Source organism: Ambystoma mexicanum, chromosome 9 (genome assembly GCF_040938575.1).
Source record: "Ambystoma mexicanum isolate Mex_15411 chromosome 9, UKY_AmexF1_1, whole genome shotgun sequence".
Classification (NCBI taxonomy): Eukaryota; Metazoa; Chordata; class Amphibia; order Caudata; family Ambystomatidae; genus Ambystoma; species Ambystoma mexicanum.
In genome coordinates, this window is record NC_090931.1 from 917,181,073 (window position 1) to 917,204,016 (window position 22,944).

The window sequence follows — 22,944 nt, forward strand, 5'->3', positions numbered from 1 at the left end:
ACAGTTGCATCGGAGACTGTTGACTGTCCCTGTGGAAAATGTCACCTTCTGCTGTGGTTGCAAGCTTTGCTGTACTCTTGGTGCTTGCTGCTGTACCGTGTGATTCTTCACAAATTCATTTCCACCCTGCGGCAAGAACGCAGATGGATTCACCATCCCTCCTCTTGTGAATTGGTCGTTTTGCACCATTCCTTGACTTCTGCATATTCGTGCTAGGTGCCCTGTCATCCCACACGTCCAACATGAAACGACGGAGACCAAGAGTTCCCCTACTCCATTTGACAAAGAAGGTGTTTCTTGCACACCCCTTACTGCGCCACAGATATGAATCTTAAAATTCCTTGATAAATGAGTCCCAAGTTCTCTTAAATGGTGATCCAAAATTGTTTATTACTGGCCCTATATGATTACACGTATTTCAGCACTTTACTGTGCCTTTTTCAAATCAGTGCATATCCTTTGTCTGCTCATTACAAATAATCAATAAGGTTGAAAATGATACAAATGTGCAGATCCATCATATTGTCAACATATGAGCATGGGTAGAAACATACAAATCGATGTAATGACCACAATGTAATCCAATATGCACAAATAATAATCGAAAAAGAAACATAAATAAAGAGACAGAGATTCAGGATGGGGGATCAGGGAGGTTCATAGGGAGTTGAAAAAATGATGAATGAAAAGAAAAGGAAAAAACAGCCATGAGAGAAAGATTAGTAAGTTTGTAAAAATCCTAAGATTCTTCTATACATCTCTATTTGCTCTCTAAGATTATATGGTATTAGAAATAGAAATACAAACTCCATTCTGTTGTTGTAGGCAAGGTTAATGACTCTCATTCATTACAATTGACATATATATGCATACTTGTAATGCCCTAGGTTCCTCAGTTTATCTATACCAAAACAAAATCCGACATGTGCGGGTCTGTTACATTAGTGGCAGTTCCTAACATAGTGAGTAATAGAGAAATGTCATTGGTATTTGTACATTACTATTACAAAAAAATAGGTATTTTACCCTTTGCTTATTTGCGTAGTTGCAATATGAAAGCGTACTGGGTTAAATCCCACCTTGGTGAAGTAAAATGAAAATGGAACAAACTTAAATTGCCTTTTGGTTGGATTATTGTCTCCTGCGCGCGTACAAGGATGTTATTCAGCGGTGTAGACAGCATGGAGTGTTTAAGAATGTGTATTATGGCGGTTACTTTTACCAAATGTACCGCTCCCTATTATGTGCATCCAAAACCATTAAATCGGTGTTAGTCTAAAATGCAGTTGTGAGCTATAAACGCTGCTGGGAATATCTAATTGTGTTAAGCATAATGCGATGTGTAAAAAGACATAATAGGCTTAATGCAGTTTATAATTGTTCACAATTGGTGGGTCATATGCCCACGGGTAATTGCAATGTCAAAGTAAGTACTTGTAATCCCGTTTTTCATCATTAGCTGAAATCTTCACGCTCATGCGTCGTTCTGCACGGATTGTTACACAATTGGTTATAGTAGTGGGTGGGCTTACAGAGACCCCCCAGGGCTTACCTGAAAATTAGTGTCTCTCGCATCTCGCTTCGGATAACCGGGACCGCCGGCCCTCAACTGTTTCCTGTTTATCTCCTTCCCCATGGAAACATGGTAGTCCTACCATAGTTCCATGGTCCTGGAGAGCTTGTCGGCCATATTTTGAAAACCTCACGTATGAGCTGTAGAGGATATGTGAGAGCAATCAACCCGTACTACCACTGGTTTAGGGGTTGCATGTGTTTAGAATTACATTATTACTGCAGACTAATATCTGCTATGTCTCTTCCTATGTCTAATGAGTTAGATCCTGAGAAAAATCTTCCGAAACTGCTGGTTCATAAATTTAAAAAAATGTGTGCAATTGTGGTGGCTAAGCCCGAGAAAATGCCCAAAAATTCAAAATAAAGTCTGTGTGATATTCTGTGTGTGCATGCACATACTTTATACCATTAAATTCTTCTGAAACACATCTGATGGCCATCTGTTTTCCTGTAATGGTCACTGTCTAAATGTTGTCAAATTAAACTGACCATTAGCATGCCGTAAGAAAATATAAATGGAGATCTAATAAAGTGAACTCACCAATAGAATATACTACATTAACTCACCAATAGCATACATTAAGAGACGGAAATACAAATCTAATACAGTGACAACATCATATAATTCATCTTGTGAACACGTGTTCTTTGTCATGTTATGCATTTTCAACATCTGGTGAATGGAAATCTTGTGTCAAGATCCATTGTAAGGCAATAAAATATAGATTTTAAGAAAATACTGATGAATACTCCGTTTAGCATATATTATTGGGCATAAGGTCACAAGTATTTGTTTCTTTTTGCAAAAAGATCATGTTAAAGTAAGGATGCCATCTCGTTGTCTGTGTTCAAACCCAAATCTACAGTTCCGAAGCGACAGAAAGCTTGGCTTCTTCTTGGCGTAGGGGCAATTCCTGGTTGCCTCCTCTTCGACCCAAAGTCACTTTTTTCAAACCAATACATTTGATTTCTCATTTACCATTGAGTTGGTGTTTGTTTTGCCAATGGTCTGCTAAAGGTAGGTTTTTGTCCTGACTGCCGATTGCAGATAAGCATTCTCTAATCCTGATCCGTAGCTCTCGAATCGTGCTGCAATGTAGACAAGTTTACAAGTGCATATGATTGCGTATATCACATATTTAGAACAATGGATTTGTTTGTTTATTTTGATCTTGACCCCATTTAGGGCCTTGAAGGTGTCTGTGCTTGCCATCGCGTACTGACACATTGCACATGTGCCGCATTTCCTGAAGCCCAAGTTTGGTGGTTGTAGCCAGGTCTTTGGTGTCTCCTCTTTCACTTCTGGTAATAGCAAGGGACTTACGCTAGTTCTGAGCGTTTTGGCTCTTCTGTAACTTACAGATGGGTAGTTGTTGATGAACTCTGCAATATGTGGATCCAGCTTGAGCAGGTACCAACTTTTTTTTTAAGGATCTTCCTGATCAGATGATTATTGGCAGAGTATGTAGTGATAAATTGTACTCTGTCAAGTTTCAGCTCTTTGTCTTTCTGTATCAAAGTTCGTAATCTGCGTGTCCGTTGTGCTTTGTTCCATGCTGCTTCGATGCATTTGTTCGAGTAGCCTCTGGCTGTAAACCTTGTAGACAATATATTGCATCCTGCATTAAAGTTTGTCGTATACCCACAGTTTCTCCTTGCTCTTATAAATTCACCTTTGGGGATGTTCCTGATAACCGGTTCATAGTGACAACTGGTGGCAAACAGTGTTGAGTTTACTTTAGTCTCTTTACAATAGGTTTTTGTCTTGAAAGGGTTTCCCGACACATAAATTGTTAAATGGAGAAAATTGATCTCTGTTGTACTGCTGGTTCCTATAAATTCTATTCCATACTTATTGTCATTTATTCTGTGCATGAAGTCATCCAATTCTTGAAGTGTGCCATTCTATATCAAAAAGATGTCTATGTAGTGTATCCATTTAGTGATGTTTTTCCTGTGTGCATTGGTTGTATAAACTTTGATTGTCAAAAGAAAGATGTTGTTTCCTAGTGTTGCCGTTAGCATTTCTTTAAGCATGCAAACAAAGGGTAAACGAGATGCAGTTTCTTCCTTGAATATATAGTCAATCGTTTCCAAAGCTAGATCATGCCGAATAGGTGTGTATAAAGCTTTCACGTCCCATGTAGCCAAATAATAGGTTGTATGCCATTGGATTCCTTCAACAATGTGTATGGCTGCTGTGGTATCTTTCAGATATGCTTTAACTTGGTGACCTTGGGTCTAAGCATATTGTCAATATATTCGGCTATTGGCTCAGTGGCCCAGCTAATGGCACTGAGAATAGGCCTCCCTACTGGAATGTCTGTAAATGGCTTGTGCACTTTAGGAAGAAAGTATATTGTCGGTAACGTTGGTTTCAGGACAAATAAATATCTTCTTTCATCATCCGTAATTAAGCTTTGACTGTGCCATCCGTCTATCAGATTTCTCAAATCCTTAATGTCTGTCTTCGGATTGTTAGGTAGTATCTCATAGCAGTTTGGTGTATCAAGATGTTTTCTTTGCCATTTTGACATAATCTGTCTGTTCATAACGATTATATTACCACTCTTGTCTGCTTCTTTTATAACCAGGTCTTTGTTTGTTCTTAATGCTTGGAGGGCTTGTATTTCCTGTGGTGTAAGATTGTTTCATGCATATTTCTTGACTGTTTTCCCTTGCTTGTCAGAGATCTTCTTTAGGTTCTGTGTGACCGATTTGTAAAATGCGTCTAGCATGTTGTTCGGTGATAGATATGGTAAAAACTTGGATTCTGGTTTAAGTTCTTCTTGTGTCATGCTGACCGGTGTAATCCTTGATTCTTGTAATATTTGATGTATCGGGAAATCCCCTGGTTCTTGTAATGATTTGAGAAGGTGTATATTCCGCAGATCTTCAATGGTTACTTCACTGATGGTGACTGGTTCGGGTTGGTTCTCCCGTCTGCCTACTTGTGTGGCGAAATTGTTTTTTACGTTTCAGCCTTCTGAAAAATTTGAAAAGATCAATATGCACTTGTATAGGCTCAAATTATGATGTTGGTGTGAATGAAATTCTACAGTTAGAATCTTGTCAGACAAATTCATCACTAGGTCGTTTTATTTGGTCTTCTTGGCCGCATCTCGGGCTCCCGCTCTTGTTAGTCTATGATAATCCTCTAAGGTGTCGGGGTTGCTTGTGTCTACCTGACCCCCTCCTTCCTCTGCTGTGAGTAAAAGTTGTTTCTTGTCCGGTTGGCTTGTCAATTGAAAACGGACCTGTTTTTGTACTGTGTTCCTGTTGCCTTTCTTAAAACATCTTATTTGGTTGAGGAAGCCATGCCCTGTTTTATTTTTATTAAGATCTTCTGTAACCTCTGTGTACCCTTCTGTTACTACATCTGTATCAGAACCTGCAGATGAGGTATTCGGTGTACTTTCTCTGTATATTGGCTTGGTAAATTTGTTATATTTCTCTTGAAACGTATATACTATGTCTTCATTGTAATCTCTCTCATCCCGGAAAAATGTTCTCAATTTGCGCATTTTGATTTCGTCCTGATAGTCTTTCAATTTCTCATGCATCTTGAGGTAGTTTTTCTCCTTAGTTACATCGAATGCCTTTGCATCCGTTATTTCTTTCTTGATTGTCTCTATTTGTTCTGTTGCTCTTTTATGTTCACGGGTCGCATGTTCAACTAGCATTTCCAGCATTTGTTTGGAACATTGATTTAAATTGTTTAGATTGTTTTCCCAATCCTCAGCGAGATCCTTGTCTTCGTCCTTACTGAAGTCTGGAAAAATCAGAATTCGGAATCCTCTCGGAATTTGCTGTTTGGTTTAAATAGTTTTTTTAATGAGATGATTTCCCAGTATTTATCAATTTCCTTGCGTGAAGTATTTCTAATTTTATAAATTTGTATCCAAGTTCCTCACGTTTCGGGGTGCTAGTTCCGAATGCGTGAGCATTGCTTCCTTTAGGTGTAAACAGGTTGTTGGCTTCCTCTTCCCTGTTCTTTCTCCATGTTATGGTGTGATGATATAGGTCAGCGCGGTAGTTGATATAAAATAAAAGATAAATACTTCACTTGAGGAACTTTTTTTGGGCGATATCACTTTTGAGTACCCCCACGACCAGGTTCAAATGTAATTCAGAAAGTGTTGCATTGGTGCGTGAAACGACGGAGACCAAGAGTTCCCCTACTCCGTTTGACAAAGAAGAAGAATGTTTCTTGCACACCCCTTACTGCGGCACAGATATGAATGGCCATCAGATGTGTTTCAGAAGAATTTAATGGTATAAAGTATGTGCATGCATGCACACACAGGATATCACGCACACATTTTTTGGCACTTTTTCGGGCTCAGCCACAGCAATTGCACACTTTTCTTTTTAAATTGACATTGCATAACATGACAAAGAACACGTGTTTACAAGATGAATTTTATGATGTTGTCACTGTATTAGATTTGTATTTCCGTCTCTTAATGTATGCTATTAGTGAGTTACTGTATTATATGCTATTGGGGAGTTCACTGTATTAGATCTTCATTTCTATTATCCTACGGCATGCTAATGGTGAGTTTAATTTGACAACATTTAGGCAGTGACCATTACAGGTAAACAGAATGGCCATCAGATGTTTTACAGCAGAATGTAATGGCATAAAGTATGTGCATGCGCACACACAATATCACGCACACATGTTTTGGCATTTTGTGGCATTTTCACAGGCTCAGCCAATGCAATTGCACACATTTTAAAAAAATGTACTCTGCAGTAATGTAATTCTAAGCACATGCAACCCCTAAACCAATGGTAGTACGGGTTGGTTGCTCACACATAGCCTCTACAGCTCATATGTGGAGTTCCCAAAATATGTCCGACAAGCTCTTCAGGACCATGGAAACTATGGAAGGACTGCCATGTTTTCAGGGGGAAGGAGATAAACAGGAAACAGTTGAGGACCGGCAGTCCCTGTTATCCGACGCGAGAGACACTACTTTGCAGGTAAGCCCTGGGGGTCTCTGTAAGCCCACCCACTACTATAACCAATCGTGCAACAATCCATGCGGAACGATGCACGAGCGTGAAGATTTCAGCTAATGGTGAAAAAACGGAATTACAAGTTCTTACTTTGACATTGCACTTACCAGTGGGCATATGACCCACAAATTGTGAACTGCATTAAGCCTATTATGTCTTTTTACACATCACATCATGCTTAACACAATTAGATATTCCCAGCAGCGTTTATAGTGCAGAACTGCATTTTAGAGTAACATTGTTTCAATGGTTTTGGATGCACGTAATAAGGAGCAGTACATTTGGTAAACGTAACGGCCATAATACACATTCTTAAACACTCCATGCGGTCTAACCCGCTGAATAACATCCTTGTACGCCCGCAGGAGACAATAATCCATCCAAGGGGCAATTTAATATTGTTCCATTTTCATTTTACTTCACCCAGGTGGGATTTAACACGGTACTCTTTTTCATATTGCAACTACGCAAATACGTAAACAAGCAAAGGGTAAGATTCCTATTTTTTTTATAGTAATGTACAAATACCAATGACATCTTCTCACTATGTAAGGAACTGCCACTAAGGTAACAGAGACACGCACATGTTGTATTTTGTTTTGGTATAGGTGAACTGAGGAACCTAGGGCATTACAAGTATGCACAAATATGTCGATTGTAATGAATAAGAGTGACATTAACCTTGCCTACAACAACAGAATGGATGGAGTTTTTATTTCTATTTCTAGTACCATATAATCTCAGAGAGCAATTAGAGCTGTATACAAGAATCTAAAGATTTTTACAACTTACTAATCTTTCTCTCATGACTGTTATTTCTTTTTCTCCGTTTTTCTCCTTTTCTTTTCATTTGTCATATTTTCAACTCCCTCTGAACCTCCCTGATCCCCATCCCGAATCTCGGTCTCTTTATTTCTGTTTTTCTTTTAATTATTATTTTTGCCTATTGAATTACATTGGGGTCATATCGATTTGTATGTTTCTACTCATGCTCATATGTTGACAATATGATGGATCTGCAAGTTTGTATCATTTTCAACCTTATTGATTATTTGTAATGAGTAGAGACAAAGGATATGCCCTAATTTGAAAAATGCACATTAAAGTGCCAAAACACGTGTGATCATATGGGGCCAGTAATAAACAATTTTGAATCACCATTAAACAGAACTTGGGACTCATTTATCAAGGAATTTTAAGATTCAAATCTGTGGCGCAGTAAGGGGTGTGCAAGAAACCCATTCTTCTTCTGTAACAAAATGAACCCTTACTGGGGAGAGGAAGAGGTCAGGTTACCAAAATACCAGCATTAACGTGAAGGGGCTAACGTGTGACACAGTAAGTGGCTGTTTTATCTAATGATGTAGAAACTGGTGAGATGATGGGCAAGATGGTAATGCACTTATTACTTGGAGGTCCTTATTAAATAGAGCCATAACCTTCCTCATCCACATCTTTAATGCCCCTTTCCCCTAAGCTAACGTTTATTCATTGAGAGGTACCTGTAGCCCAGTAGAAAGGCAGAAGGCCTGAATAATTTATTTTGTTTGTTAAATGTACAAGCAAGGCTGCCAGTCTACTGGGACTGGACTTAATAGTTAACTAACGTCTTCGATGAGGAATATTACTAATGTTGGCTTTTCTGGCAGGGGTGGCTTGCAGAGTCAAAACTCCACCAGATCTGTTTTTGTTTTGACATAACATAGATGTTCCAGAAGCAGTAGACCAGAGGATTTTCCTGGATGAACATTTTGTGGAAATACATTGTGGTTAACAGGAACCATCTGGTCTCATAAATTTGGCCCCAAAAGGTATCATGTATTAATTACTTCCTGTGAAGAACAACTGCTATGTGTATCTGTAAACATGGTTGTCACTGTAGCTCTTAGAGGTTATTTGAGAAATGAGCTTCAGTGCGCATGTCTGAAAGGATTACTTTGCTTTCACACATCACAATCCGAATAACGTTTTCTGAAAAGCAGAATGTATATCTTTAGCAACAATAGAGTAGATATGGTTTGTCTGATAGAATGCAGGTTAACACATCTTTGCGAATTGTTGTTTGTTTTACTTAGGCTCATGAAGTTTTGGCCTTGGAAATGCTTACATTGCTACTTGAAAGACCTACAGATGACAGCGTGGAAGTAGCAATAGGGTTTTTGAAGGAAAGTGGACTTAAATTAACTCAAGTGTCACCGAGAGGTATAAATGGTAAGAGACTGGTACAATTCAATCTTTGGGATACTGTACGTTATTTTGACATCTACAGTTTATAATTATTTTCATTAATTGATACTTCTTGCATTCCATTGTTTCAAGCAATATTTGAACGTCTTCGCAACATCCTTCATGAATCTGAAATCGACAAGCGTGTACAATACATGATTGAAGTTATGTTTGCTGTGCGAAAAGATGGCTTCAAAGATCACCCCATTATTCCTGAGGGGCTGGATTTAGTAGAAGAGGAGGATCAGTTCACACACATGCTACCTTTAGAAGACGACTATAATCCAGAGGATGTTCTTAGTAAGTGTGAAGTAGACAATATGCTAATTAGTTATTGCTTTTATCATATTAAAAGCCTTTGTTCTTTTTTTAAGGCAGATGATTGCTGCAATTAGCAAACTTGTTCTGAACAAATATAATACCTGATGATTTGCATATTAATGCCGAGGTGTTTTTTTTCTTTAAAATGCCATTTTTTAAAATAAGTTTGCTTGTGTTCACATATAACTTTGTGAGCATGCTTTATATTGTTGGAATTAGCTTTCATTTTGTTCTTATGGGGGTATGAAATACTAACTGACTTTACATAGTCTTGTGATGGCAAATTATTGACATATCTACGTTTATAAGGTTTCTTTTTTCTACCATGTATGCAATTAGTGTTAATTGTAATTGCAGAATGTCAATCCTAGTTCAAATAGTTGAGCATTTCAGTTGACATATATTCTTCTTTCCTTCCTTAGATGTGTTTAAAATGGATCCACAGTTTTTGGAAAATGAAGAAAAATATAAAACAATTAAAAAGGGTATGCAATTGTCCATATTTCATTGCTATTTGAAAACATTCAATATGAATACATATTTGCTCACAGGCTAATGATTGCACCTTATCTATCGTAGAACAGTATGCTTTTATTTAGAAAAAGGTCTTTTTATGTTAGTCATAATGTCCTAACGTTTTCTTTCAAAACAAGTGTTACTCTGATTCATTTGAGCATGTTGAGTGGCTTATCCTTAGAATTCGGCGTGTCGTTTTATTTGATCTCCCATTGAATAATGTTTTTGGAGATGCTAGTGCTTGCACCGTTAGCTTTGATTGGATGTGGATGCTATCAGTCCCTTCTTGTTTGAAGACTTTAATATCTGACGAAATATTGCATTGCAGGCATGCATTGTTTAGTTTATGCCAGGCCATGTGAAGAGATTTTGGGTTCTGGGGCACAGAACTATTCGGGCCCCCTTAGCATCCCAAACAAAAAGTATTAAAGGAATTCAAGAATATATAGGCACCCCTCTCTTTGTTGAGATCACAACACATAGCTCATTATGCTGCATATTACCCTCTCCATCCTTGCTGGGATCAGAATAATAAACTGGCACCTTGTCAACGTTAGCAGTCCACAACTAGGGTACTTCGCACTTTAACAATAGCAGCCACAACAATTGTACACTGGCTGTAGGGTAGATGCAGGACACTGATCAGTAGCTATAAGAAAAAGATACCCATGGCCCAGCATAGACACAGGGTCCGGATTAGTAGCATCAAGGAATGTACAAGTGCTGAAGCATGAACATAGGAAAGACAGACTGGAAGCAATGTTGATGTTAAAGGTCATTATACCATGCATCGATGCCACTTGTGTAGTCTCAATGTGATTTTTGGAGATTTGCCACCATGTGCTGCTGTGCGAAATTATGGTTGTTTTGGTGTTGTGAAATACGTGTGGACTGTGGTGCTGTAGAGGTCTGGTTGTGTTAAGTGCATAGTTTGAGAGGTGTATGCAGAGGAGTAAGTTTATTAGTACAGATTGTTGGTGAAAGTCCTGGAAATCCATCCAAGTAAGTCATACCCTCCCACCTCCTGAAAATCCATCCAAGTGCTTCACATCTCCCACCCCCGAAATTCACCCTACTGCGCCACAACTCCCTCCGCTGAAATCCATGAAAAGTGTGTTGGACCTCCCCCACTTCAAAATCCATCTAAGTGCATCATATTTCCTACTCATGAAATTCATCTAACTGCGTCACCTGGGGCAGTTGTGATCTTTGTCCCTGCCCTAGTTGCCCTTTCTGGGCTTTACCTTAATTGTCACCTCAGCAATCATGATTCCTAAGCCTCTGCGGAATTCATTAAGCTGTCTGATTTCTTAGTAAAAGCCCTATTTCTAGCTAGGTGATGAGTTCACTGGCCGAAGGAGAATCTGCAGTGAAAAAATAGTTACTGACCGGTTAGAAATCAGACCGGGAAAGGTTAGTTGTCTCCTCTATACCATACAGGCATTGTCTATTATCTAACTCACACAATGTGCTCAAGTGTGAGATCTGGTTAATTGACACAGTTGGTCTAAAATCAAATAGTGCTCAAACACAAATTGAGACATCGCTAACTAACAACCAGCAATGGAGAAAGTACACTTGCCATAGCATAGATCATGGATGTGGATTAGAGGTTATGAGGAAGGAGCACACAACTCAACAGAGACTTAGATTAAACAAATGCCTTTGGTTTTCAAGCAGTTTTGCCATAATGAGCAAAGACATAAATGTCTGTGTGGTGTACAACATATCAATGGTCGCTTTTATTATATATCTGGCAACATTATGACCAGGAAAAATGAGTGAGGCTTTTATGAACAGTGTACCATGAGAACGTAGGGGATGATAATTCTGAACTGTTTAAGGGCTTGCAATTGGTACATGTTATGAGCTATGAGATTAACTGTGTTGCTCAGGATCATACACTTTGGCTAAGCAATGAATCTAGAATTTGAGCTCGCCATGCAACTTATTTCGGCACTTAACCGTGTTTCCAAGTTCTTTCAATTCAGCAAGTTGCGGGCATTTATTAATGTTGGCCTTTCATGAACTAAAATAATAACCTCAGTTGTAGACCTGACTTTGAAAGTGCACAAGTCACATGATAACCCAACATGACAATATTTTGCAAAACAAATTTAAAGAAACATGTTATTCTAGAGTATTTCCTCCACCATCAAGGGAAGTCAGCAAGTATCAGAAAACGAATTGATGTGAGCATACGCAATCTCATATGGGTTTTAATATTGTATTTTAAAACTTTAAATATAATGTGATGAATCTCAATATGTCGTCACTTCTTCCATAAGAGGAGCCCCTTCCCGTGAGGCTGCTACCTGATAGTCACCCTGGGGGTGGTACTCAGTGGGTGGATCTCATGGATGGGGAGAACCCCTATGGGACCAGTGATGACTATTGTCGGAGAACGTGGTTTTCATCTGACACCCCTACCTCTTCTTCACCCCCTCTCTCTTCACTCCTCATCATCGCAACTACAAAGCAGAAATCAGAAAAGCCAAAAAAGCCCACTACAACAATGGGATTCTCAACTGTAGAAACCTCAGCAAAGAACTGCCCAGAATCTTATCTGAATTCATCAAACCCACTTGCACCTCTGCCCTATGTACCCCATCACAATCGCTCTGCGACTCTCTCTCCCTCCACTTGTACACCACTGCTCTCGACAGAACAACCTTCCTTAACAACAAACTGTCCCCCTCTCCCTGCACCAAATACTGTCCATTTCAGCAACCACCCCGACCTGCCGCAAGCCACACCTTACCCACCTTTGACTCCTTCAAACCAATCTCCAGAGAAGAATTTCTTGAACTTCTATCTGCTCGCAAACTGCCTTGCTCCCCGCTAGACCCCTACCCCACAACAGTCCTCAAAGAAATATTCTCGTCCGCCTGCGCAGGAGAGCATGCAAGAACCATCCTAAATAACTCCCTCGGCTCTGGAATCTTTCCTGATATCTTCAAAATTGCACATGCCAAGCCTCTCCTTTAAAAAAACCATCCCTTGATCCCCTTGACCCCAAAAGTTACTGTCCCATCTCGAACATCAGATTCCTTGCAAAACTCATCGACCAGACTGCATACTCCCAACTAAACGCCTTTGTCAAAGCCAACAACCTCCCTGACCCTGCCCAATCAGGCTTCAGACCCCGACATGGAACCGAAACCACTCTGACCTCAATCTGGGACGATCTTCAAATCACTGCAGACTCTGGAGGCTGCGCTGCACTAATTCTCCTCGCCTGTCTGCAGCCTTCAACACTTTTAACCACTCAGTCCTCCTTGACCGCCTCCACTCCCTAGGAATCCGTGGAACAGCTCTCAAATGGATCACCTCCTTCCTCAACAACAGAAAACAAATAACCCTCCTTTCCCCTTTTGTCTTGGCTGCTCGCCCAGGTAACACTGGAGTACAACAAGGCGCATGTCTATCAGCTCTCCTTTTCAACCTCTGTATGTCAACCCTCCCTGCTAAAACTCCTCAACTCAGACTTCAACTCTCAGCCCGACCTCGCAGCCTGCCTCCTAGATATCGACCGTTGGATGACCACAAACCATCTCCTCGTAAACCCCACTAAAACCAAAATCATGGTATGCGGCAACACTGAGCTTCTGCCTCGTCCACTCCCCTGGCCCCCTTACATGGGCCAGTCAAACCTCCCACCCACCCCCTCCGTCACAGTAAAAAACCTTGGATGCACTATGGACTCTGGCCTAATCCTCTCCCGACAAGTCAACAACGTATCTAAATCTTATCACTACCATTTCAAAATTTTCAAGCACATTTTTCCCCACCTCTCCTCCCTTAACAGACTTGCCGCTGTTATGTCCATTGTAATGTCGAGATTGGACTATGCCAACTCCCTTTACCTTGGAGTCCCGGGATACCACCTTAATAAACTCCAAAGAGCGCAAAACACTGCTGCTAAAATGCTACTAGTCATGGGTCCAAGAGACCACACCTCACCAGCTCTCAGAACCCTCCACTGGCTCCCAGTTGGATGAAGGGCCACCTTCAAAACCCTTTGCACCACTCATCGTGCAGTGCACAAGACTGGCCCTCTATACCTGCAAGATAAGCTAAAACCTTATCTCCCACCCTGCACCCTAAGATCAAGCTCTGCCCTCCTTTTAGTGATCCCAACCACCTACTCCACCAGGATTGGAGGATCCTCTTTCTCAGCATTGGCCCGACTCTGTGGAACTCGCTTCTACCTTACATTCGACACACCCAAGACTATGACATTCTGTAAATTACTAAAAACATGGCTCTTTCCATAATCACCAACGACAACCCTAAAGATATGTCTGAACTGAAACAAGCCAATGACAAAATACCCAATGAGACTCTCTACCAGGTGATCAATGACCTCTGATCCTACCCACAGGATAGGATGGATGAACAGAGTGAATTAAGGGAATAAACTGACGAAATAGGTGGATGAAATGTATGGTGTGGATGCATGTATGGAGTGAATGATGGAGCGATCAGATGGAGTGGATGGAAAGGACGGAATGAATGGAACAGATAGACGCATGTGAAATGAGGTTTTGAATGTATGGCACAGGTCCATGTGGAATGAATGGAAGGTATGTATATAGAGTGGCACAGATGCATGTGGAATGAATGGAAGGTATGTATATAGAGTGGATAGAATGGATGAACTAGAGAGAATAGATGAACTAATAGAACTGAAGGATAGAGTGGATTGGTGGATGTAGTGGATGGATAGATCGGCCAAATGGAACGGTGGAAGAAAATATAGATGGAATGGATGGCAGGAATGAGTGGATGGAGTGTACGGATGGATGGAGGGGATTGATGGAATGGTTACTGGATAGAATGGATGGACGCAATAGATAAAAAGACAGACAAATGGATGGAAGGCATGGATGGAGTGGATGGAACGAATGGCGTAGATGCGTGCAGGTTGTGGAATTATTTGTCGCTGCCATTAAGAACTAAGACCTCACTTGTTCAATTTCGCCAGGCACTGAAGACCTTCCTTTTTAGGTAGACGGCCCCATGTCATCTGGGAGCCTGTCTCGATTTTCCTCATCTACCTTCAGTTGTGTCATCTGCGCCAATATACGGTTTATTTTATTCGGTGTGCGCTACAAATGTAAAAAATCAAAACCAAATCATATAGAATGATTGAAAGATATGTACAGAGAATTGACGAATGCAATGGACCGAATGAGCGGAATATGTGTATATGGAATTTATAAATGGAATGGATGGAATTAGATTGGATGGATAGATACAGATTGTTAAGGTTGGATAAAAATCGATAGATGGATGGAATGAATGAATGAATGAATGAATGAATGAATGAATGAATGAATGGATGGATGGATGGATGGATGGATGGATGGATGGAACGGATGAAACAGATGGAACAGACTGAGCAGATAGAGCAGATTGAACAGAAGGAGCTAAATCAATCAACGGATGGAACGAATGTTGTAGACCGAGTGGATAGAATGGATGGACGGAACAGGTAAGTAGACGGAATGTATTGGACAGATGAATGAAACTGATTGGATGGATGGATGGATGGATGGATGGATGGATGGATGGATGGATGGATGGATGGATGGATGGAATGGACAGAGTATATGGATTTGTTCAATGGATGGAACGGATGAAGTAGACAGTAGATTGAGTGGATGGAATAGATGGATGGGGCAAAGGATGGAACGGATAAAATAGGTAGAATGAATTAAATGACTGGAACGGATGGAATAGGCGGAGTGGATGAGGTTGCTGGAGTGGGCAGAATGGATGGAGTGGGTAGAGTAAAGTGGACTCAATGGATGGTATGCATGAGGTGGATAAAATGGATGGAAGGATTGGAATGGATGAACTGGTGGAGTGGATGGGATGGATGAGATGGATGGAGTAGATGTGATGAAGAGCGTTCATAGAACGGATGGAGTGGATAACATGGATAGAGCGGACGGAGAGGATAGAGTGGATGAAATGGATGGAGTGGTTGAAGTAGATGGAATGGATGGAGTAGACGGAGCAGATGGAGTTGACGAAAGAGATGAGTGGATAAAATTAATAGAGTGGATAATATGGATTGACCGGGTGGAATGAATGGAGTGGTTGAAGTAGACAGAACGGATGGAATGGACAGAGTGGATGGAGTGCACGGAGTGGATGGCGTAGACGAATGAGACGGGAGTGGATCAAGTGGGTGGAGCGAATTGAATGGATGGAGTGGATCAAGTGGACGAGGTCGGTGGAATGGTTAACATTTTTGTAATAATTACATGAATTAAAGGAATGGAATGGATGAAATAGATGAAATAGATGGAGTTTTTGAAGAGATGGTGTACGAAGTTGATGGACAAATGGAATGGATAGAACAGATGAGCTATATGGATTCGATGGAATTGATGTAATGTATAAATGGATGGAATCGATAAAATGGATAGAGTGGATGGAATAGATGGATTCCTGAGGTGACCCTGACAGAATTGTGAACTTTGGCCTGAGTCGCTTCTGGATCAAGATGCGAACGCTGACATGTCCCACACCTGGGTGGAGCTGTAAACATTAGCCTGAGTCGCATCTCGATAGAAATATGAATGTAAATGGTAACTCGTATATCACTGTGTACCTACCTTCTTGTTCCCATGCTGTTGCTATATACCTGTATCCCCCCTGTCGCTGTAAGCCCAGCCCCCTGCCTCCATGTGTCCGTGTGTCACTATGTTCCCTACAGACCTTTTCATGTCCTGGTCTCAGGTGCTTTAAAGAAAATCATCATATCATGCTCACTCTCTACTATACACCATCATTCAACTAGAACACAGCTATACCCCTGATTAATTCGGCCTAGCTGTTCACATACGAACACTATCCCATAAACACCTCATCACCCTAATAAAACGCAGCTAGCCGAGCACATTCTGGCCTAGTCGCTCACATATGTGTCCTTCAGGCCTAACGCAGCCAGAGCCCAGTCTGGGTGTCCATCCACCAGACTGCACACATTCAACTGATAGCTAGGATGCAGTTACCACCAGGCAATTACATCCGCTGCACACATCTGGTGCACCCACGTACCCTACGACACTATCTCTCTACTGACCAGAACTACGGTTCCCGAGAGCGTTCAACCTACCAGTGCTTTGAGGTCATACCAATGATATATAGAGCGCTATATAAATGCCAAGTAACGTAACATAACTCCTACCCTCCTGTTCCACATACTTCTGTAATATGCAGGAAGTAGGAAGAACCGAGATGAGGAAGAATGGGGATGAATGGCATGAAGATCCAGAACAAGAACGGACTGAGACGTGGAGGAGGTGCGGATCCGCAGGTAGCACTGAAAGGAACTTACCTGAGCGGTTTGGCCTCTAACTGCAGACCATGATGGGAACAAACATAAAAAATTACAACAGACTTTCCCAAATGTCAGATTCTCTGGAGAGGAACCACAAGAAAGAACAGAGGCTCTCAGACCCAGGCACAGGGACGCTGAAGAGGCAGTCTCCACCGGACCCGCTCAAGAAACTGAAAGGCTGGCTGCGCAGAGCCCTGGCAGCGCAGCGCTGGAGGAACTCTCGGTCTGGAGGGAATGGCAAAGCCAAAGTGGGTCTGAAGCCACAGAGCTGCTGCGGAAAGCCAGGAAGACCTCTACTTCACCAGCAGTGTGGGAAGGTCACTGGGTAGCCTGTGGCAGACCAGAGAGCTGCAGCCAGGACCCAAAGGTACTTGGGTGGCTGAGCCTATGATTGGGGGTCCTCGGAGGCTGCGAGGAACCCTGAGAAATACAGTGAATGAAACTTTACCAAGTAACGGTAACAAGGGGAATAGGGTCTTGGATCCTTGTAAGAAAAGGACATACCAAGTTGCAAGAAAGCACAAAGAGAACTGTGGGAGAAATATATATATGAAGGAAGTACTTGGCAGGGGAGTAGACCAAGTCTGGCTGTGAAAGTAAGAAGCCAGAAGGAGAACCGTGAGAGAAATATAAATGAAGACACTACTTGACAGGGGAGTAAACCAAGTCTGTGTTGTGGTCTAAGAGACCTGATGGAGAAGGAAAAACGCTCTGCTAACATGCGTCAGGAACCCACCCCAGCTTAGAGAAGCATCCAAGCCACTTTTATTCACTGCAGTGCCTGGTAGGAGGAAACCAGGTCTGCCATCCAGGGTCAGAGATCCACTACAGTTTGGAGAAGTATCCAAACTCCTCTTCTTTTTCACAGTGCCTGGTGGAAAAGAACCAAGTCAGCCAGTCGGGATCGGGGACCCTAGAGACATAGGAAAATATCTGAGACGGGCAATTGGGGAACAGAAATATTCCCTATTGATTTTTTAACAAAGGATGGGCAAGGGAGACCTTCCCCAAACACTTGATCTGATGATCTAGAACAGTCTTTTCATCCATGGGAATGGAGTCACTCCTCTGGGCTAGAAAGACCAATTCATTATTTTGTTTACCTTTGAGTGTGAGGGACAGAGCTAGGATTCTGACATTGGACTTTGGGGACTTACTCATACGTCCCATCCCCTTTCTTCCATCCTTGTGGGTGTCCCCCAACATGGGGATGGTAATGGAACCTGTGGCAGCGAAAAATGATCTACCCCTTTAAATGTAGCATAGCACACGTCACCATGCGTAGGAACACCCCCGAGATCCCACCCTCCAGTGCCTCACCTCAGTCCCTTTTTCCACACAGATGTGTCAGACCTGGCAGCCAATCGCAGAAACATTTTCAAGTGTATGCATGCTCCCTCATTCTTTTTTTAATTTGTATTATTCACCTCCCTTCACTGCCTTGCCTCCCCCAGCACATGTTGGCTGCAGTAAGCTTCACAAGATGTGCATCCTGTGATCGGTCATTCCCGGCATCGGACCCCCTTGCAATCTGCCTCGAGTGCCTGGAACCCGACCACTGCTGAAACGTGTACGCGGCTAGAAGCTCTCTTGGTCACTGAGACTTGGAGAATAGTCTTTCCCGCTGGGGAGAGATCTTCCATTCTCCATTCTTCACCTCCCGGTCATTAAAGGATTTCATCCCCAGGACCTTGCATCAAGAGAAGGTCGGTCCTTTATACTCTTACGTCTCGTCCCCTTTCCTCCATACTGCATGGGCGTCCCTTCCAAGGGACAGGAGACAGAACCTTTTTCACCAGAAAAAACCTTCTTCCCCTTTAAATTTGGAGGCCCACGGGGGTGCAGCTCAGGGAGCATGCTGCCATGACTCAACCCTCCGGCGCCACACCCCAGTCCCCTTTTCAGCGCCAACGGGAACGGGCCAAATTCACCAGCGCTCCTGGGTTTAGCTTTGGCCATGTAATTCTACGCACGGATACTTCTTCTTTGTCTTTTTATCATTCAGGTACTCGGCCCTCAGGCACCATGCTCCTCCCCGGCGCATGTGGACTTCCACTGGGTTCAGCAGGTGTCCATCCTGCAATGGGCTCTTCCCAACTTCAGACCCCCACGCCCTCTGCCTATGTTGCCTTGGGCCAGACCACGATTGGCAAGCTTGTTCAGCGTGTGGCTCGCTGTCATAGAAAGAGCTGAGTAACAGACTAGCCAGGTGGCGGGAGCTCTTCCAGAAGCCTCCTCCAGAGGACCTCAAGAACTTTGTGAAACACCAAGCCATGCCCAGGGAGGGCCCTATTTTCCATCACACCTCGCAATGGACTCCTTTCCAAAGACTCTCCCGCGTGGGAGGGACTGTTCAGGTCCTTGTACCAGCATGTGCCCCGTGGCTGCTTAAGCTACCGGCCCACGGGCCGAGGGATCATCCCGGTGGCAGTGTTGAGGGACCGGAAGTTTCTTGTACCGGATTGTCATCCGAGGGGCTTCGCCCTTGTACCAGCAATATGGCCAAGGGGCTACACTCTAGTACCGGCAATACATCCGAGGGGGCACCTAGACGCAGCTCTACCGCCCCCCGGCTCGAGGGTGTCGCACCTACCGGGCCTGGGCCTAGGCCCGAGGAGCTGGGTAGGCCTTGTGATCCACATAAGAGCCCTGGAGGAGGCTGGGCCCAGCGAGCAGAGAAACACGTCGCAGGCACGTGGCAGGCAGCTCGACAAGATGGCCGCCGCGCCAGAAAGCGGCACCCGTCCGCCCTTCCAGGAGTTCGGCGAAGAACGAGTGTGGAGGTGGGACTGGCCTCAACCAGGTACGTGGCTGACAGCCCTATCCTTCTTATGCGCAGGGCATCTTCCCACTGCGTCCATATGCGCAAGGTATGCAGCGGCTCCAGCAGCCTCCGGCTACCCCATCAGTACCCCCCAGCCTCCCTCAGACTAGTGAAGAGGGTTCTTCGAGAGGTTCCTCAGGCTCATGAAGTCAACTCAGATGGGGGTTATCCTCAAAGAAGCCATCAGGGAAGTCCTCCCGACTATGCTAGCGGCACCACAAGCGCCTCCACCGGTGCCCCAGGCCCTGTGCAGCCACTGATCCCAGCTCCCCAGCCGACTCCTCAGGCGGTTCCGTACCAGCCTCTGTTGCCTCCTCAGCCCCTAGCTGCGGTCCCTGTGCCCCAGCCTCCGGCTCCAACTCTGATCAGGATCCTCCTGATCCACAGGACACGGATGATGATGAGGAGGATCCAGACACGCATCCTCAGCCAGGGCCTTCCACGAACGTCTTGCTGGGCTGCCGGAATACCTGGGCCTACCCAGCCCAAGGCCGAGCAGCAGAGGGGGTTCTGGCTGAAGTCCTCACGCGACACCCCTCTGCCAGATCAGGGATTCCTCTGCAGACCAATGTAGTCTCCCTGGCCAAGAAGGGTTGGCTTAAGCCCCACTCGGCCCAGCCGGTCAATCGACGCCTGGACGCCAAGTATAGGCAGATGGAGAGGGATACACTCTTGCTCTTGGCCCATCCTCAACCACACTCCTCGGTGATTGCTGCGGCATCACTATATTCCAAGCCTCAGTCGTCCTCAGCCTCCTCCTCTGTGTCAGGTACTGTCTGGTTGGAGTGACGTATTCTTTACATACAGTATCATATACTCATTTACATTGGGTCAGGGGAGACCCATATTTAGTATAGAAAGGTTTTAGGAAGTTATTATGGGTTATATTTTTAAACAGCCAATTTTGCCCTTAACCTTCATTGCAGTCTATGGAGATTGCCCCAAGCCAAAATGGAGGTTCTCAGTCTAAATTCTGATTGGCTGGAGATTGTTTATAGGGAGGACAATGAACATTCTAAACTGCCTTTCATCGTCCTTGCCCAGCTGAGAGGTCGTGTGCCTTGTAGCTCCTGCTTACTTTGTCAAGGGTGACAAGTTTCTAGCAGTTGAGCGGAAGATCTGAAAGTATAACAGGAGTCGTGTTTGGATTATGGTGGAGACACAGGACAGGAGTCAGAAATCTACCAATTTTCTGAGAAAAGAAGTTTTCAAGCCTCATTCACAAGATAAGTGACTTTCCAGTTTTGTTGAACTTTGTTAAAAGGTTATATTTATTTAAGGGATTGAAATCGCAAATCTGTAACTAAAAAGATTGAAGCGCGTACGTTTGTTTTTATCGCTACGTGTCAATTCAAACTAGCGCGTGAGTTTTTTCCCATTACTTTGAGCCTGCGCTTGTGTCTCTGCGCGTGAGAGTGAAGCGCGAGCGTGAACTTTGGACTCGCGTTTACTGTTTGTTTACGTGAGGGTTTTTTCTGTGTGATAAAATAAGCGCGTGTGTTTTTTCTCGCGATTTGGTTTTTTGCGCGTGTGCGTATTTATTCGTGAGTTGGACTTTAGCGCGTGTAATTTTTATCGCGTCTTGGACTTTAGCGCAAGTGCGTTTTACCCGCGAATTGGATTGTCAGCACGTGTGCGTATTTCCCGCGACTTGGAGAAAAGCGCGTGTGTTTTTTCCCGCGATTTGGATTGTCAGCGCGTGTGCGAATTTCCCACGACTTGGAGAAAAGCGCGTGTGATTTTTTTTTTTTTTTTTTCCCGCGGTTTTGGATTTTAGCACGTGTGCTGGCTTTCCACGTGAAGATTCCATCGCAAGTTAAATTCGTTCCTGAGAAAAAGACACTCTACAAAGAAAATATTAAAAACAAATACAAGAACTTAAAATAACTTCTTTAAACTTACTTGAAGACCTTGTTCAAGAATCTTAGGGTTGAGCAGACTAACTACAAAGTTAAATTACATTCTTGGACCTACTGAGAAGGCTGAATGATCTATAAGATTCTGATCCACAAGTAAGGAAGTCTTGTCTGATTATCACTTCTCTGGGCATTCTGAAGAGAAGTACCAGGTATGGTTTTTAAACTATTTTGGTAAAGGATTTAGAGTTTAAGGTTAGTATAGTAACCCATGAGTAATGAGGTATATTGCATGTTTATGTTTTAACTACAGGTGAAGAACCAGCGAGTTGATAGCCTCCAGCCTGGTGTTTGTTTCTTTGTCCCTTCCCCCTTTCCCCTGAAAGTGAGGTAAACTGAGCAGTTATATATGTATGTCAGCTCAGAGTGCCACATTTTGGGTGGATTGTCGGGGGTTCAGCAGCTTCTGCAGACACCAGGTTCTCAGCATGACACTCTGCAACTCTACTAGGCAAGGAGGAGAAGATCTTGGAGGTGTACATCAAGAAACACTATTCCAACGCGTCCCTGCATCTTAGTCAGGCCAATGCCGATGCCATGCTGGCTACCGCTAACCAGAGGTTATGGCCGGAAATTGCAGGCTTCCTCCTAGAACTCCCTACGCAGGGCCAATCACGTTTTAAGGCGGGGCTGGCAGAGGCCAAGCTGGTGGCGCATGACCTCATGGAATCCACTGTGGCCCATATCTGTTATCGCCACGGACATGAGAAGGACAGCCTTGCTCCAGGCCACGAAATTCAACCGGGACGTCCAGGAAAGCATATTAGATCTACTGTTCGAGGGGGGGACCTCTTCCACTCCACCACGGACGAAGAGCTGGACAAGAAGAAAAACAGCTCACAAACGTCCAAGTCTTTATCCATCTTAACAAAGACCACGCCCAAGTCGTACACCCAGTCAGAGCAGCCCTCCGACAGGGGGCGTACGTATGGAGGGTTCTTCGGCTTCCAGGCAACCGTACCGCTTGCCTTCTCAGAACCGGCGCAAGCAACAAAAAAGGGGTGGGGGAGGTAAGGGCTTTTTCCAGTCCCCCTCCTCTGTGACCACCTCAGAGGGAAAGAAGGTATGACACGCCCCTTCGGGTCCACGTGTCTCCAGTGGGGGGCAGGCTTGCTCTCCATGCAAAGTTCTGGCGGCAGAATGTCGCGGGCCCCTGAATCCTCTCCGTAGTATCCATGGGGTAC

General features: G+C 43.5%; 1 protein-coding gene across 2 annotated transcripts in view; it reads left to right on the forward strand.

The window, feature by feature from the left end:
* CWC22 (CWC22 spliceosome associated protein homolog) overlaps positions 1-22,944 on the forward strand; it is a 743,793-nt gene that overhangs the window by 463,944 nt on the left and 256,905 nt on the right. For both annotated transcript variants that reach the window (XM_069616085.1, XM_069616086.1), the window contains 3 exons: positions 8,676-8,811; positions 8,920-9,126; positions 9,570-9,632. In XM_069616085.1, coding sequence (XP_069472186.1) covers positions 8,676-8,811; positions 8,920-9,126; positions 9,570-9,632 — 406 coding nt within the window. The remainder of the gene's footprint in view (positions 1-8,675; positions 8,812-8,919; positions 9,127-9,569; positions 9,633-22,944) is intronic.